The following is an 18131-nucleotide window of genomic DNA, read 5'->3' on the forward strand; positions in this document are numbered from 1 at the left end:
GCTAATTTGAAGAAAAAAAATGCTAATGATATACTTAATTGTGTTTAAAAGGAAAATAAACTTAGCCTAGAAATCTAGACGCACCCTAGTGGCAGCAAATTTAATTTGCAGCCAGTGGGGTCTAGGCACTCTCCGTTGGCTTGTGAGCTGGAAAAACCAAACTCTGGTCAGGCCAATCACATCGTGTATAGAGTCGGTGGGTGGGCTTATGGCAGCGGTCTTCTGGAAGACTTGGAGTTACGCTTTTCTTTGAGAAAAGAACAAAGAACGGCACAGAAATCATTCTTAAAAAAGGAAGATGCGTTCTGAGTTTTGCCGACCGGATACGGCAAAAGTTTAATCTATCAACTAGCCCTGCTACCTTCTTCGTTGATCTGCCTGGCTGTAGCGCTATCCTACTGCGTGCAGAGGGAATTTGAAAGACAACCGTTTATCCCGCCCCTCGGATTGAGCCCTTTCAGTTCCCAGACCCAACATCTTGATGTGAGTCTTGCTTGTCAGGCTAAAATAAACTCACAAACAGGATAACAAATTGGTGTGAGGCTGATATTTAGTACATTTATAGTCAATAAATTACCAGTTACAATTAAGCTAACGCTCCCACCAACCTGAACACCACTTGCTGAAACTAAGAGCTCTCGACAGCGAGCAGAGAAGTTGAACTAACTAAAATTAAGGGATAAATGGTTGCTATATTCATTTTTATAGGATCAATAGCATTAAATAACCGTTAGGAATATGACGAGTGGTGGATCTAAAAGGATTGGGTCATTCAAAAATGGTTGGGAAGTACTGGTTAAGGTTATAAAACATCAGACAATAGTAAAATATATATATATATATATATATATATATATATATATATCCAGAGCGCAAAGTGACCGACTAACAGTCCACAACCCAAAGATATTCAATTTGAAATCATATAAAACAGAGAAAAGCAGCAAAATCCCCATATTTTAGAAGCTGGATCCGGCAAATGTTGGCTATTTCTGCCTAATTAATCAAAATCTATTGTTGTGGATTCATTATTTCCCCAATCCTATAACCGATTAATCGACTTAACATTTCAGCACAATATGCATATTATAAAACAGAGGCATAACCAGAGTGTTACATTGAAATAAAAACACATATTTGATGTATTATGGGGTGGCGGTGGCTCATGGTGTAGCGTGGGTTGTTCATTAATTGCAAGGTTGTGGTTTGATCACTGGTGTCCACCTGTCAAAAAGTCCTTGAGCAAGACACTGAAGCCTATTACTACTGATAACCAGGCCAGCGCCTTGCATGACGACTCTGTGCCACATCGGTGTGTGTGTGTGTGTGTGTGTGTGTGTGTGTGTGTGTGTGTGTGTGTGTGTGTGTGTGTGTGTGGCTAAATAAAAAGGCACATTGTAAAGTGCTTTGAGTAAATAAGATAAATATATAAAAATGCTGCCATTTACTTGTCATTTACAGTTTTTAATAACATATTCCTAGGGTGGATATACATATTTGAGATAAAACTTGCATGGAGATGTGTAGAACAAAAGGAGAAAAACAACAACAAGGTGGTGTAAAGATACTGCTGGCTACAGAACCGTTACATGTGTAGTCAGTAAAACAATTATATATATATATATATATATATATATATATATATATATATATATATATATATATATATATTACATTATATTCAATCTGTGCACAGCAGCAGATTTTGGTTCTTGTGATCCTACTTTTCTCAAATGCTAAAATTCTGTAGTTAAGACATCATCACATTAAAAACAGTCTCTGTCACACCATGTCCCTCCGAGTGGACAGAAAATGATGTCAAAATCTGCCAACTTACAGAGTACTCTACTGCATATATTGTGTACCAGCTCAGACAGAAAACAGTAATATAGTAGAGGTTTGACAGATACTACGTGTAATGCTGCACGCTGCTGTCAGCCTGTCGTTACTGTCAAAATGCCGTTCCTGACAAGCCAGAAAACATGTTCCCACATAACTTTAGGGTAATCTCACAAATCCAAAAAACTCCAAAGGCATCTGAGCCTCTGTTGTTCCTGCCTGTGTGTGTGTGTGTGTGTGTGTGTGTGTGTGTGTGTGTGTGTGTGTGTGTGTGTGTGTGTGTGTGTGTGTGTGTGCGAGAGAGAGATTCAATTTTGTGTTTCAGCAATAGGATTTGTCAAACTGCTCGATTTTTTTGAAAGTTTTTCTTTTTAGTTGAGTAATTTCATTATAGTGTGCATTGGAAGAATATCTGGAGCAGGCCTTCATCACCCCATCATTTATTCAATGACATGGATTTTTCAAACAGTGGTTCACCTCTCACTGATAAGATGTTGAAAAGCTGTCTTGATCTTAAGAGACACTGGACCTGATGTTGTCTATTTGGAAAATAAATTCTCTATCCACGTCGCCCCCTGCACTGTGAATTACTGGCACGAGGGGCATTTAATTAAATCAAAAACTTATCACTCAATTTTTAATTACGCTCCCATACACCTCAGGTTCACTTATGACTTAGTGCCATCTAGAGACCAAGATGGGTACAACTGCCTTTCCATCTTTTCTTATTTTCATTAAAGGAAATCCTGGTTATGTTGCATTGACTATTTAATTTAAATCATGTGAACGTTTTTAGCTTCCTACCGCTCCTGCACAGGCTTTTGTTTACTTTTAATTAATGTATGTGTGGGTACACGGTAAGTGTGTCAGTATATATGTGTGTGTTTGTGTGTGTAAATGTGTTTGTGTGGGTATCATATCTTTTGTAATAGCTTTTTTATATGCAAACAAATAAGTTAATAAAAGGTTAAAAAGTAAACATAGGCAGGCAATCAACCCCTGTGATTGTAATGTTATTACATTACTGGATTATTGTTACTGATGTATTAATGTGGAAGTAGCACTTGGAGCTAATACTGTTGTTCAATCTGTTACAATGTATTTTTTTAAGCACGTCAAATATTTTATTTGTTAAATGTTAAACAGCAGACAGAGTACAGAAGCATTGTCGGCAAAATACACATAAAGCATCAAAAGTAACAGTACTTGTCGCAGAATGAAGAATGTCCCTTACATAATGTCATATTTATCTATTGGATCATTTTTAATGATGCATTAACCTGTAAGCAGCCTTTTAATTGTATTTGGTCAATATAAAACCAATTTTAACTACTCTATGTACTACTGAATAGTTTAATCTATAGCAAGGACTAATATTTTAGAGGTTGGACATATGATTTGTATAAAGAAATCTTAACTATAGCATGTCAGATTAATGTAGTGGGGTAAAAAGCACAACATTTCATTTATGTAGTGCAGTAAACATAAAACATAAAATGGAAGCACTCAAGTAAAATACAAGTACCTCAAAATTGTACAGCACAGTACTTGAGTAAATGTACTTAGGTACATTTCACCACTGGGTAGAAGATAGAAGTATCTGCTGTACTAATGCATGATGAGGATATTCTTTAATGCTGACAACTGAATAAAGTGCTAATGCAGCATAAACGCAGGAATCAGACTCTTAATAGCACCTCCATCAGACCTGTCTCTGAACTGTTACTGTCTGATCCTGTTTCCAGTTTGTTGTTTTAGATCCCCGGTTAAAGAAACAGCCTCGGCTATGAGAACAGTCAGTCAGGAAGCCGAGAGGCGGTTCCTAGGGTTTTGGGTGACTTACTCTCACGCAACACATGTGCCGGCTGGACCTCGGGAGGCAGAGGGGTCCTCCCTGCAGGTCAGGTTACCCAGAGCAGCCAAGGGCTAACCACTACCATCTGGCCTCACCTTCCATGTTCACTCCCGCTCCAGGTCTCAATGGCTTCCACATGGCACCCCGCCATCTCAGACACAAACTCTGCAACACACAGAAATACACATTCATAAAACTGATGCACACACCAAGTACACACAAACACACCTACACAAGCTCAGGCATGTACCCACATAATATATATATATATATATATATGTGCACACATCTATCTGCACATGTGAACGCATAAGAAATAAGAAAGTAAAGTTTGTTTAATGTATGTAGTAGTAATAAAAATGTGTACAAATCACAAAATCTGAAGATGTAAGATCAAGAATAAGCAAAAAACTAATACAATAATTGAGAAACGGTTGATAACACTAATTTGGCTTCATAAATGCATGAAATACATACATGCTCATTGCACACAAGCAAGTATGCACCCATAGCACAAGCACATACGCACTCACAAACACTAACACCGACTGCACACGCAACACAAAAAAAGCCACATGCACACAAAACCCACACACGCACATGCATACATACAAAGACACATGCATGCTGCCGCGTGCACACAACTGCGGGGGTTTTGAGCAGGCGGGGGTGGTGGGGTTTGAGGGGCTTTAATCAGGGAATTCACCTCCAGGGGTTTCACGTAAGCAGGACTGGACGCTGGTCTTCACACAATGAATCACTGAGACAGCCGGTGCTTGAAAGCCTCAATCCACTGTCAATACAGCTAATGCTACCACAGGTTCTCTGTGTGCAATCTATTGTATGGTTTTATATGCAGCATGTGTAAAAAAATAAATAAAAAAAAAATCACTATTATACAGGACGTAGTGGTTTGGTGTTTTTAGAAGCACAAGCATTTTAATATCTATTTTGAAACAGATTTTATTGAATCTATAAATGTACTTTAACTAAAATGTACGGACCAGTCGAGAGTGCTGCAAGGAAAAAAATTAAGCGCAAGAGGTCTTGAGCTGGTTTGACCTGAAATTATTGTCAGTTTCCCCTTTATTTCCAACTGAACTTTGTGGTTTACTGACACCAAAACCCTGTTAAGTAAGAACACCGTATAACATCACTATAGACCGCGCTAACTCTCACAGAACTATTAGGGTAGTAGTAGTCAAAGAAATTACAGAGCTAGAGGGGCAGTAAAGCCAGCCATTGTGCCATCGGAGGCAAACTCCACCTGTTTTTTAAGCACTGAACATAAACACAGCTCCTTCCTTTATTTCATAGAATAATGGCTTGTGAAAAACAGTGAAATTAAAACATTAGAGAGACCTGTGACAAGCTTAATTAGAAAAGGGGAAGACTAGGAGCCAATTATTTCCCTCATTATAATACAATATACAGTACAACATAATCTGAAAGTAAATATGCCTGCTTTGGATCCTTCAACTCTTCATACATTTCTTTTTTTCATTTATCTGACCTTTATTTAACCAGGATGGTTAAATGGATGGATGGATTCGTTTCCAAGAGTGTCACAGCCAAAAATGAAGCATAAATCATGAGGTACACACAAGAGAACAGTTGATCACCTTTGCTCAGGTAAAAGATGATCATCTGACTGAGGCAAGGATACATACAGTATGTATTTAATAAAACCAAATAAACTGTAAGGCTGCTTTATAGTAATATTAGATTTATAGGATTGTTGCAACAATGTAGTCAAGTATCTTTCTTTTGTTCTTCGAACATTTTTAGTCTTCAATAAGCTGGTAAGTATATTTGGTTATTTCATGGCTTCATTATAGTGTTTTAGTAGATATTAAAGGGAATGAGGGGTGAGAAAGACTGCATGCAAGAAAGGTCACCAACAGGTTGAATAAGGAACGTTTGTATTCACGATTGGCACCACTTGTTAACCATTCCCATCTGGTTATTTTAAATTTTTTTATTGAGTTTCTAGAATATATACCATATAGTTAAGTATATTTAACCTAGCTGCACTGTCCCATTCGACTACATAGTCCTGCTGACCTTATGTGACTCTGCTCGTTTACCAGTGTGAGACAACAGAAAATCACATCAGTCATCCTATATTTACCCACTCACCATCAGCCTCTGAAGATGAGACGTGAAAAACACACTGTTGCAGCTTAAAAGAAGAGTACAACAGATCAATTCTCTTCAGCACACTGCTGCACCTGTGACATACAAATAATTTGCTTCTCATAGATTTACATTGCACAAAACAATAGCATCTGGGGCGCTGGGTGACAGCTTATCTGCCCCAGCTGAAACAGGAACAACATGCTCCGTCTCAACGGTAATCTTTGATCAGCTGAAACGCTTTCTGTGATAAACAGTGACTCGATCCCCATGGGCAATCACTCTATAGTGCTGGCATCATGGGAGGTAATGTATGCATAGACGTGTTGAATTCGCCTCAGGCCCTCACACCCACACATGCAAACACACACACACACACACACACACACACACAGTGAGATGAATTGCTACGCCACCTAGAATAAATACATATCAGCTACAGTGAGCTGGGGCGCTTTGCTTTTTCCTATTAATCCTCAGCATGGTGATTTATTGCAGTGTGCTTGTCAACAGCCATATAGTCTCCTGGAACTGTGGCCGGCCGGGAGAAATAGTGGAGTTTAAGACTAAGGCCCAGCAGCTGCCCTGTAGACTTTTTATGTGCATTCTGGTCCATGCTGCTGAAGGTGAATATATGAGTTGGTTGAACAACAACAACAACATGTTTTGCGCGAAGAGGAATGGGACTGTAAAATAATCCATTCATCATAATCCAACTTTTTAAATTGATGTCGCCGATGTAAAGATTTGCATTTGCCAAGGCGAAAGGCCTGGATGCTTAGCAATCAGCTCAGTGCAGGAAAGTGAATGCAAGAAGGGCCCTTCTGTAAGTTATTTTTATACAGCGTATGCATGGTAGTAGACATTCAGCTGCTGGGGTTAACTCATCCATTTGATTAATTCGGCTTCCACTGGAAAACAGACTGGCAGCAGCAACGGGACGCTTGTTAGACAGCACCATCTAGTGGTTGTATATATACTGAGGGGTTTAAAAGGCTGGTGAAATTCAATCATTTTTTTATTGTGTCAACAACAAAAAAAAAAAAAAAAAAGAAAGTTAGGTGTAGCTAAAACCCAATATATCTTATTCCTCTGTGCCATAGAGCTCCATTGTTGTACAAAAACTATTAAAAACAATTCAATGAGCCACACTGTTGGTTTGTGCGATATGTTTTTTATTACTACTAACTAGGGATGCACCGAATCCAGGATTCGGGTTCCGCCGAATATATTGGCTTTTTGACGGGGTTCGGTTTCTGCCGAACCTTTGAATTTTTTTTTTTTCACCGAACCAAACCCTACGCTTGCACTACGCGTACAACGTAATGACGCCGCCGTTGATTACGGGAAGCTGTTTACCTAGGTGGCCCGTTCAATGCAGTAGGCTGTGAAAAAGTGAAAATGGAACTTGTGAGCAGAAAAAGTGTTGTTTGGCAGTACTTTCAGTCAAAAGAAGGCAATTCAAGTCGAGCTACATGTTCAATTTGCAATGCCGATTTGTCTCGTGGTGGCGAGGACCCTAAACAATACACAACATCCCGCTGTTAAAACCTTTGCGTATGAAACATCCAAAAGAATAAGAGTTGTGCATGAAGGAATCTACAGACAGCAGCCAAAATGCAGCAACTTCAGGTACGGCAAAGGAAGGACAGTCACAGCTAAAAACGTGTGTTAACCAGACAGTGCCTCTCCCGGGCTGTCAGCTGTTCTCTCAGAAAATGAGTTGCCTTACAGTGGGAGCACAGTGACTGAACAGCTGGCTGCTGCTCGTTAGCTAACGTTAGCTTTCTAATTTCACCCACCCAACATGCCTTCATCATACACTGGTTATCAAAAATTTGACAAACAAAATTGTCACTCATCTGGCGATAGCGATGTGCTTTCCTACGATATGAAAAGAGCGTGTGAATTCAACATTTAGTTGTTACATTTAACTATTTTAGAGGCTGTGGACATTGTTTACTTTATTAATGTTTTTACTGTGTTAATGGACTGAGGATGGGAGTAGGATTTGGTATTCGGTTTCGGCAGAATCTTAACCAGTTGATTCGGTATTCGGCCGAATCCCAAAAATCGGGATTCGGTGCATCCTTACTACTAACATGACCAATGGAGTTTATTTTGTCGATTCCAAATGCACCATCCTGCTGCTGGAAATACTCACATGCCATACAAATATGCATAAATCTGCAGCTGAAAAATAATCCTCAACAAAAACACTGTTTACAACATTTGCTTCATTTTAGAAAATGTAGCTTTAAAAAAAAAAAATACAAGCACATATTCATGACTTTATTTTCAGTGGAGCAATGGGCTGAGTGTGCATACAGGAATTGAAAGCTACTGAAGCAGACTTACACATTGTTGGTTTGTCTTTTCATGGGATTTCTTAACAAAAAAAATTTTTTTATTCCATTTTTTTTATTATATCTAATCTAGGTTTTTGAAGATCCGGAATAGCACATTTGATTCTGACTACCAACTTTACATTTGCCACAAAAATGATTTTACTGACTAGATCAAATACCCACTTTGATTGGTTTTACAATCCTTACATTGACTAAACAATCTAACCTCAAGGTCCATTTAGTAGCAGTTCTTTCACTGATCATCAGTTCCACAACAGCTAACAAATGAACCTTAATGTGAGTTTCTCTTTTCAACTTCCATTTCTTAAATCAAGAATTAACTTTGAACTTCACTTTTTAAGCCAACATGAGAGGAATAGCCCTAAAGTGCTCAGAAACCCAAATAACGGCAGACTGTAAAAATAATACACTACATAGTGAATACGATTTCTGACATTTGTACGCTCCAGAACAGCTACTAAAACGGACCTTGAGGTGGGATTATTTTGTCAATTGCTTTTTCCGAAGTTGAGAATGAACTTTAAACCTCAATTTGGTCTTTTATTTGATCATTTTATTGTGAATTTGACACACAGTTACAATACACGATTTAGAAAACCCACAACAGGCACAGAGCACCTTTTTCATACCGCAGACAGCAAGGTCACTTTGACTTGATAGCTACAAACATAAAATAAGGCCACTCCACTTTAAACTGAATTGTCCGTTTGAGAGAAGAAGACAGCGGCTTTTTTTCAACTTACTGGTTTCCACAGTGGCAGAGGACGCTCACGGATAATAAACAGTACAAACTAAAAAGTTCTAGACATCTCACATGTCACAATGGACCGACACCTTCATGTGTCGGATTTCACAGATGTTAAAGAAAATGACTGTATGTATGAAGTTGCTAATATGCATTTTGAATGAAGCAGGGAAAAGGTTTAGACAGCGGATTCATTTTCTCCATAATAATTATTGTAATAACACTGCTATGACATGACCTGAACTTATGTGTGGTATAACCAATTATATATGCATCTAAAACCGACCACTTCCACACAGTCCTGACCAAAAACACACACACTTTAAAACAATTCACTGATCTTTGAAAGAATATTTTGAGAGTATAGCTGAGAGTGTGTCCATACCATTACTGGAGATATAACACAGTCTGACTATAACAGTGAGGTCATTGCAGGGGAATACAGCTAGATGGCACTCTGAGGCTGCACTTGCAATGAAAGCCCTCCTCATCCCTCCAAAACAAACCCATCTAGGGGTCTCCTCTCCACCTCTTTTCTTTACCAATACACCCTCCAACCCTCTTCATCACTCCTCATATCTTCCTCCACCTCCTCCTCCTCTCTCTACCAGTCTATTTCTGGGCTTCTCCATGTCCTTATCTCTCTCCCTCCCTCTCTCCCTCTCCCAACCCCTATCACCGTCTCTACTCTCTGTCCTCTACTGCGCGGCCACAGCCTGGGTTTCGCCTCCGGAGGTTAGCAGCTGCATCAGGCTTCCTGATGCGGGCCGGTTCACTCCTGTGGCCCAGTTGAAGAACATTCTGGAGTAAAACAAAGAAATGGACAATATATGTTAAACAGTCAAAGCAGAGTAGAAAGTTATTTTATACATTCTACTCCATAGTATTATGATACTTTAAAGTGCTCATATTATGATTTTGGGCTTTCCCCCCCCCCTTTCCTTTATTGTGTTATAGATCATTTTTGCATCATTTTTGATGCATGCCATATAGCTGCAATGTCTCCATTCATGCTATCACTCTCCTAATGTCCACCCAATAAAGGGCATCTGCCCCCCAAAATAACCTTAGAAATAAATTATATATGGTCTAAGTAAAGTTTAATTTAGTCTTTTGTCCGTACACTCCCTAAACATCAAAGAGTGTCAATGGATTTTGAACACTTTAAAAACATTTATAAATAATAAAACAATAGGAGCATATATGCTGCAAATAAATGGATAATTTATCCATTTATTTGCAGCATATATGTTTGATTACGTATGTAGGATTTATTTAGGGTTTGTGTTTAAAGAAACAATCACCCTTGCTGTGCAGTTTAACCCAAACTAGTTTCATCACAGAGTGGTAACTAAGCATTACTATTGTTGCTATGGTTACCTGCAGATGAATATACCTTTTGCACTGATATGTATGTTATTTTTTATCTATTGCTATCACAATTTTACAATGTACTTTGCATTCTATGCTCAGTTCATTCTTGATCACAACTGGTATTCCCAGTAACTAATGTAGTTTGATAGCTGGAAAATGTTTCTTTGATTGAAAGCATCAAAAGCTAAATGATGTTTAGGGTGTCAGTCCCTCAGAATCAAAGAGCCTTTTGGAAACTGAACAATCAGACAGCAATTTCATTTATCTGCCCACAGCAGCCCTACTAGGACAGAATGTTAAACAGACACATGGACACGTTTCAATGTCCGAGACATTTAGAAGTACACCACCTGGACAACTCCTGTTTAAAGAGAATGGAAGACAAGAACTATTAGGTCCTTAGACTTACAAGATGGGAGTAACATTTGAGCATAAATGTTAGTTCATCGTTTATGGCCACAGACAAGCGTAGTATGTTGCATACTTGCTTAAAAATGCTGAAATATTTGAATATTATTTGGACCTAATGTGTATGTTCCTGATGTTTATCCTGATATTGAAATCAACAAGTGAAGCAAGTTGCATTTTCAATGTACTGTACTTTAATTTACAAAAAAAGGTAAATTAGAACCGATTGATAATGTAGTTGCACTGGATGGAGAATGTAATTTTTTTTTAATATGACTCAGCAGCAGAAGAAAGCAAATATTTGGTAGTTATATTAAGGAAAACATATGAGCATGTTACAGAGCTCTCTACAGCCTGTAGATTAGACTATGAATCATTATTGGCTTCAGCACTCACTCCGCGATGTACTCCAGCGGTGTCCAGGAACCGAAATCTGCGTCAGGCATGAACTTCCTGTTCATTGGCGTATCCAAGGTAACCCTGTTCAAATTAAGCCAGATGACAATCAGGGGGTGAGCGGAAGAGAGAAAGGAGAGGCAGGCCGGCAGACTGCAGCCCCTCCACACATACACAACTCAAACAGAGAGCACAGGGTTTGATAAAAAGGTTTGGTCATTTGCATCATGTTTGTGTTTTATTATCATATTCATGACTTCAAATCTCACTTAGCAATTCAACACGGCACACTTTTCTTGTCACCTTTAGTACAACTATTCTGATATTAACATGCAGTGTCCCGGTGTAATAGCTTATAAACAACAAAACATCCTGACCCAGGTGTACTGTAGTGTTTATGCATAATTGTCAAGGTTTTTTAAGCTGAGACTCAAAAGATGTTCAGTGACTACTATTGCTTTTGTAATTGTTGTGCATTGATAATAAAAAAAAGCAATATACATACATTTAAGTACAAGAACATATTTTCATAAAGTAGTATTTAAGTCTAGAAAGATTTAATTTTTTATATATTAAAATTACTTATTTTCCTTCAGTACGAATGCTATATAGTGTTGGTATATGAGGATGCAGCAGGAGTAGGGGGATGGGGGATTCAGGCTGTAACAGAAATGCAAGTCATGGAGCTAATGCTGAACAGATGGGACAGCATACTGGAGAGGCAGACTAACCCCAGCCTCATGTTGGTGGAAAAGCCAACCAAAGAGAACGCAGGAACAGGATATCCCCCCCTGAAAACCCATTTTCAGCTTCTCACGGTGACTGTGCAAAAAAGAATCAATAAGCGCACAAAAAGGAGGAGATAATGCAAAAGCTTCTGTGTGCATCATTCATCTAAAACAGATCATGTGCACAACCACAGATCTACCGGGTGAAGTTGGCAGCCTTATCCATCCTTTATTCCTGCAGCTTATCTTCACCAAGCACTTATCCATCGAACATAAGAAATGGGAGGCACAGCTACTTTCATAGCTTTCATTTTCACTCCTTTTACTGGCTGATGCAGTGTATTTAAAGCTGCACTGTGCAAGATATGTATGTTAAATACAATTATTTGAACTTAAAGAACATTACAAGGCTGTAACAGAAAAGAGATTCACATCCACACTAAGCTAAACTAAGTCCTGTATATTTGTAATACAATTCTTCTGCTGGATATGGACTCAATGGTCAACAATAACTAATACAAATTCAAAAAAACAAACAAACACAAAACAATAACATTCAACAAGTAGTGAGTAAGTGCACCATGCAGGGGATCAAGAAATAATGTCTCAGGCTAATGAAGTTCAAGGAAGTCTTAATAGTTTCCTTTTGTTGCTTCAGCCGACAAAACACACAAGGTTGTCTGGTAAAGCATTAAACTTTCTCTTCTGTTGGCGTCGGCCCAAGGCCTAACATATCTAACTGCACGGCAATAAATGTCATGGCTGCAACTAACAGCCTATTTTTTTTTTGTCGATGAAATGTCAGAAAATGCAGTTATCCAGAGCCCAAAGTGAAGTCTTCAAATTCCTTGTTTGATCTATCCAAATTCTATCAAATATTACGATCATCAAATAAGAGAAAAAAAATTTAAATTAAAAAACGTGATCATCAAAATGGTTAACATTTTCTGTCGCTCAACTAATCAATTAAAAAACAAAAACAAAAAATAAAGTGCAGTGAGCAATGCTGCGCTAACATTGTTGAGATTTGAACTCAACTGCCGAGGAAATACAACCCGCCCTTCAGATGCTTTGCTCCCCCGATTCACGGACAGATAACTACTGGCCGGCCGGCACATTCACATGCTGCTTCCCCCCTCCCCCCCGACCATCAACTGTCAGCGCACACAGAAGGTAGAGAGCTAGGGGACCGTGAGGAGACCTTTGCTGAGTTTGACAAAAAGTGTATTAGATTAACATCACTTACTATACCTTTAATCGACTATTCCTTACTGCTCAAATTCCCTCACATTCCACCCCCCCCAATTCTCCACAGAAGCAGGTGGAATTCAAAGCTATCATCCTTTTTCAGACAAAGGACAAAAAAAAAAAAATTTATAAAATAAATGTTGGTTATTCTTTTAAATGGTGGGTCAAGTAGACAATCTAACCAACAGTGGAAAAAAAATGAGAGCAAAGTGCTTAGTTCATTTTCCAGTCTCCAATTAAGACTTTTTCTAAAAAAAAATATAAAATAAAAATCTATCTTTTGAATATCAAATACTCCCATCCTCAGCAAGTGGGTGAATTATGCTGCAGGTGTGGTTTGAGAAGTGTGTTTTGACATGTTTGTGCCATCGATTGGAACTGCTGTGAATCCAAGCCGACTGCAGCTGCTATCCTCCTCCGCAAAAGAGCGAGCCACAAACCTTTTAGAGCTATTTGATACTCAAAGAGACAGGTTTGGTGGACTATTTATTTTGAAACCCCCCCCCCCCCATGTCTGTGATCTACCTCAGAACTATATGTGCATCATGTGCACTTACTTACGGTAGTATAGCCACAGCAGCGGCTCCTGAAGGCATTCCGCTGTTTTTTGCTGCGAGACTCTGACACAGCTGGTGGACGGCAGCTTTGGCCATACCGTAGCCCACCATGCCTGGAGGGTACAGATAGAAGATTTCTTTTAGTGTCCTGCAGCAAATTCAGTTTGAAAAGGCAACACAGACCACATCAAATGCATCACACGCTGTCCCCGCTAGGGGATGACATTGATTTAGTAGAGGGAGGTCAAGTGAAAAGAAATTGGAGAATCTAAGGAAGGAACATCTTGAGACTTTTAAAAACAACTTAAGTAGTAACTTGGTATGTTGGTGTTGTACAAAGGCTCGGATAGGCAGGATGCGAACAAATCACATTCAATTTACAGACTACATGTAAAAACACCCTTAACTTCTTGTTCTCCGCTCTCTTGTTAGTCTGTTTATTGCACCATGTTTCTGCATGGACCTAGCCTTGGGTAAGTTATTGCAGCTTCAGCATCTGGAAACAGTAAGAGCTTACCCTCAAACATCTGACAAGCTTTCTGAAGAATGCCAAGCATCTCATCCCACTAAACCAATCTTATGACAGGCTTACAACAAACTGACCAATGAGAACAAGGGGCAGTGACATGGCTTTTATTACAAGCTTTTGTTTTTCGCCAAGATAAAAAAAATAAAATAAAAATAAACTCCAAAGCCCGGGTCAGAGATGCCAGTCATGTACTAGACAAGACCAAAGACAGTGAAATGAACACAGCTTTGATTATGCTATGAACATGTAACTGTGTGAAAGGTCGTTGTTGCAAATTAGAAGTTGTTCTCAGTCAACTTACCTTGATAAATAAAAAGGTTGAAAAAAATAAAAATAAAATGAAAAGATTTACATTTTTTAAATCTATCCAAGACTATTCTGATTCTTGCACAACTGAAATTTCACAGGGTAATCTTTGTTTTCTGTATGTAAAAAAAAAACTGGACTTGGCATCTGTGTGGAAGATAGAGGAAACGAGCTGTTTGAATAGAATAAATAACATTGTCTGCTGTGCACTGAGAGCTTTTCTTTTTTGTCATAGAGGATAATACGTTTAGGGATTATGGAAAAAGTCACATGGAGGGCACAGAAAAGACCTCTCTCTCCTCTCCGTCTGGGGCTCAACCTTTGGTTTAAATCCTAAATGAAAGGTTAGGATTATAAAAAAAATTAAAAATAAAGCCCTTCACGAGGTTTGACAACCCTTTCTTTGTAACTGGTGATTGAGTCAGAACAGGAAATGCTGGGCAGAACATTTTGGTTACTCTCAGGTGATCTTCCATTTCTTCCTTGGCTGGTTATCTCCCACATCTTCTGATTATATTTACAACATTTAACTGGGCATTGATTCATAAAACTTTAAAATTTACAACAACATTCAAAGCCAATTAGTAATCCTAATCTTCTTTTCTTGTTTCCACTGCACAGATGATCTGGATTTGGTCAACGCTCATTAACTTTTTAATCACTTTGTTTGATCAAAACCACAATGAACACAAGATGAAGTACCTCACAACAGTGTTGGTTATATTTCCTAACATTTGTTTCTTGATATTGATTCACATTTCAGCAGACCACCACACAAATATCGGGTTTTGGAAAACAAGTTTTACATTTCTTTTGTGTTTCAAATATTGTACAATCCCTTAAAAAGTCAGATTTGCAGGTTCCTACATACAGTAAATACAGACTCAGTCAAAAGAGAACAATAGATATCAGGAACCCAAAACTGCATCAGTGCAGTTAACAAACTCTGTCCACGTGGATAATGTGTGTGCAGCCACAACTGCTGAGTCATTCTCTTCATAAGCCTGCAGCCAATGAGCATGTGTGCTCCATGCCGAGTGCTGAGGCAGGGCTTTGTATCGCTGTGGAGTTGGATCTCAGCCCATCACATGGCACCACACCAAAGCCTCTCTGGAGGCCACAGAGGCTAACATGAGGCTGGCTGGTGTCACATTAACAATGGTTAACTATATGTGGAATTAAATTCACCAGCACACATAGAGGGTGGGAATTTCTAGGCACAACTCAATACACTTTTTTTTCTCACTGTGTGACTCTTCCTATTTAAAAAAAAACAAAAAAACACCACATTTGTTATGATCCATTATTAAAATGAGGACAGGTTTACTTCAATTATCTATTATTAATCAGAGTAGTTGTATTACATTTGCGATCATACTTCCCAGCATTGCAAAGAACCAACAAGCAAAAAAAACAAAAAAACAAGCGTGGCTGTAGCAGCATCCTTGTAACAAATTAGACTTCAGCCCAGACTTCAGCCCATGTGCATATATGTCGCGATGCATCTAAGAATACAATTTTATAATTATCAATACAACCATTCTCTGCATAGATCCACAGAAATGCTATTCTGTATCTCCGCTGTAGTACAATTCCTGCTTTATTGTGATACATAGGCTTACTGATTGATAATGCTGCAACTAACAATTATTTTTATTATTTTCTCAAATGAAATGGTGAAACAATACAATCAGAATTTCTGTTCACCCAACAGTCCAAAACCCAAATATATTTAGTTGACCCTCATATATGACAAAGAAAATCCACAAACACTATTATTAAAGGAGATGGAACTATCAATGTTTGGTTTGATTGCTTATTATTGATTATTGAACGATTAACCAACTGTAAAGATAGTTGCTATTTTCCATATATCTATCGACTAATCACTTCACCTTTATTTTTTTTAAATAAAAATAAATAAAAAAACGTTAAAAAAAAATAAACAAAAAAGAAGTACTAGCTACACCAACAATTTCCCACATGATGTTAAGTTTCCTTGCCATGTTATGCAAGTACGACTGCACTTGTGTAAACAGATGATAAAGTCATCTGTGGCTCTGGAGAAGCTCTCTATCTATTCTATTTCAACTCGAGATTATTAGCATTTGTTTTACATAATCAACCAGTTCTATTCTACTCATTTGTTGCCTTTTGTTTATTGTCTTCTGTAGCCTTTAGCTGCTTTGATGAACCACAAAGCAGGTCAGAGTTAAGTCAATTGCTCAAGGACACTAAGACAGCACAGGGTTGCTGATTGACAAACCGCTGCTTTCACAGAGCTCACCAGCCATTCTGTCTTTTCCCCTCGTTTGGATTTCTTGGATCCATTTTATCGACACCTTTTCCTTGCATTGTTGTGAGCTGCGTTAGATCCCCTGTGTCTCTGATCAGTATGTCAATTCCCTGGTCAGAGCCCTGCAGTGCTTTCTATTACCTACATCATTTGAATTGGCAGGTTGGACATCAAGCTATGTGCACAATGCCGTTTCCAATAAATCAAAGTCTGCCTGCAACCCTGACGTGACACACGGCCAAACCAGGTCATCATGATGTGAACAGTAAACACAAATGTGTGTGTCTTACCTCCAGTGCCTGACAGAGCAGCTTTGGCTCCAGACAAAGTCAACAGTCCGCCTGCTTTTAGGTGCAGAGCCGCGAGGTGGCTGGAGATAGTGGAGGTCCACACACTCTGTTTCCACATCAGATCTGTGTTTTTGTATAAATCTAGAGAGAGATATGTGGAAAATAATTATTAAAAAGGAAAGCCTAATTTTAAACTATAAAATGTATCCAACATGCTTATTCCATTGACACATCACTTTGGCTTTTGTACAGCTTAAATGAATAAAATACATGTTAATATGTGAGGTTTAGAGGTGCTGGTAGGTGAACTTTGTTAACTTTGAGCAGAGCCATTCTATGCTATGCTAGCCGTTTCCTAATGTTTCCATTCCGTATGCTAAGCTGAGCTAATCGGCTGCTTTTTAGTTACCGTAGAGTTTAAAAAGTAAGCATGAGTGGCTGCGGGAACCAAATGGCTGACAGTTAATATTAAAAGGCAAACAAAAAGTTGAACTCTGACCTTTGGAACTACAGCTTCCTCCCGCCCATCCTCCTGCAACACACAAGATAGCATCCACTTTCTGCTCCCCTAGCAACTGGGCCACATCTGCCGTCACCTGCACAAAATGAGAGATAACTTAATAATAAGCCACAGTTGTTGACTACCTCTCAGCTGGAAATTTTTAATATACACTGCCTTTAGGTCAACAAACAAGACAGTAGGTGATGACTACAGGGAGTTATGTCTTATGCTGTCATATGCTAGAGTGACAAAGACAACCATACACTCATGAAAAAGTATAATTCAGAATTAAAAATAGATTGTGTAAACTGGCTAAATAGGACCATAGAAATGTGATAATATACTATCGAGTATTCTATAATAATAAATTTAATTTAAATAATTATTTGTCTTAGGGTGACCTGTCCAGGTTGAACCCAGCACTAACTGGATACACAGCATAGCAAATAAATTGATGGACCTGTCGCAAGACTGCAAATAGCCTATATTATATTGTATCATATAGTGGTAATATTATATATATATATATATATATATATATATATATATATAT

General features: G+C 38.4%; 1 protein-coding gene across 1 annotated transcript in view; it reads right to left on the minus strand.

Annotated features, from left to right (window-relative positions):
• Window positions 1-8718: 8718 nt before the first annotated feature.
• The window catches only part of qdpra (quinoid dihydropteridine reductase a), a 10177-nt gene continuing 764 nt past the window's right edge, over window positions 8719-18131 (minus strand). The window contains exons 3-7 of the mRNA XM_028590043.1: window positions 17576-17672; window positions 17077-17217; window positions 13660-13768; window positions 11123-11206; window positions 8719-9745 (exon numbers count right to left, since the gene is read on the minus strand). Coding sequence (XP_028445844.1) covers window positions 9643-9745; window positions 11123-11206; window positions 13660-13768; window positions 17077-17217; window positions 17576-17672 — 534 coding nt within the window. The 3' untranslated portion in view covers window positions 8719-9642. The remainder of the gene's footprint in view (window positions 9746-11122; window positions 11207-13659; window positions 13769-17076; window positions 17218-17575; window positions 17673-18131) is intronic.

The sequence above is a fragment of the Perca flavescens genome, chromosome 10 (assembly GCF_004354835.1).
Source record: "Perca flavescens isolate YP-PL-M2 chromosome 10, PFLA_1.0, whole genome shotgun sequence".
NCBI lineage: Eukaryota > Metazoa > Chordata > Actinopteri > Perciformes > Percidae > Perca > Perca flavescens.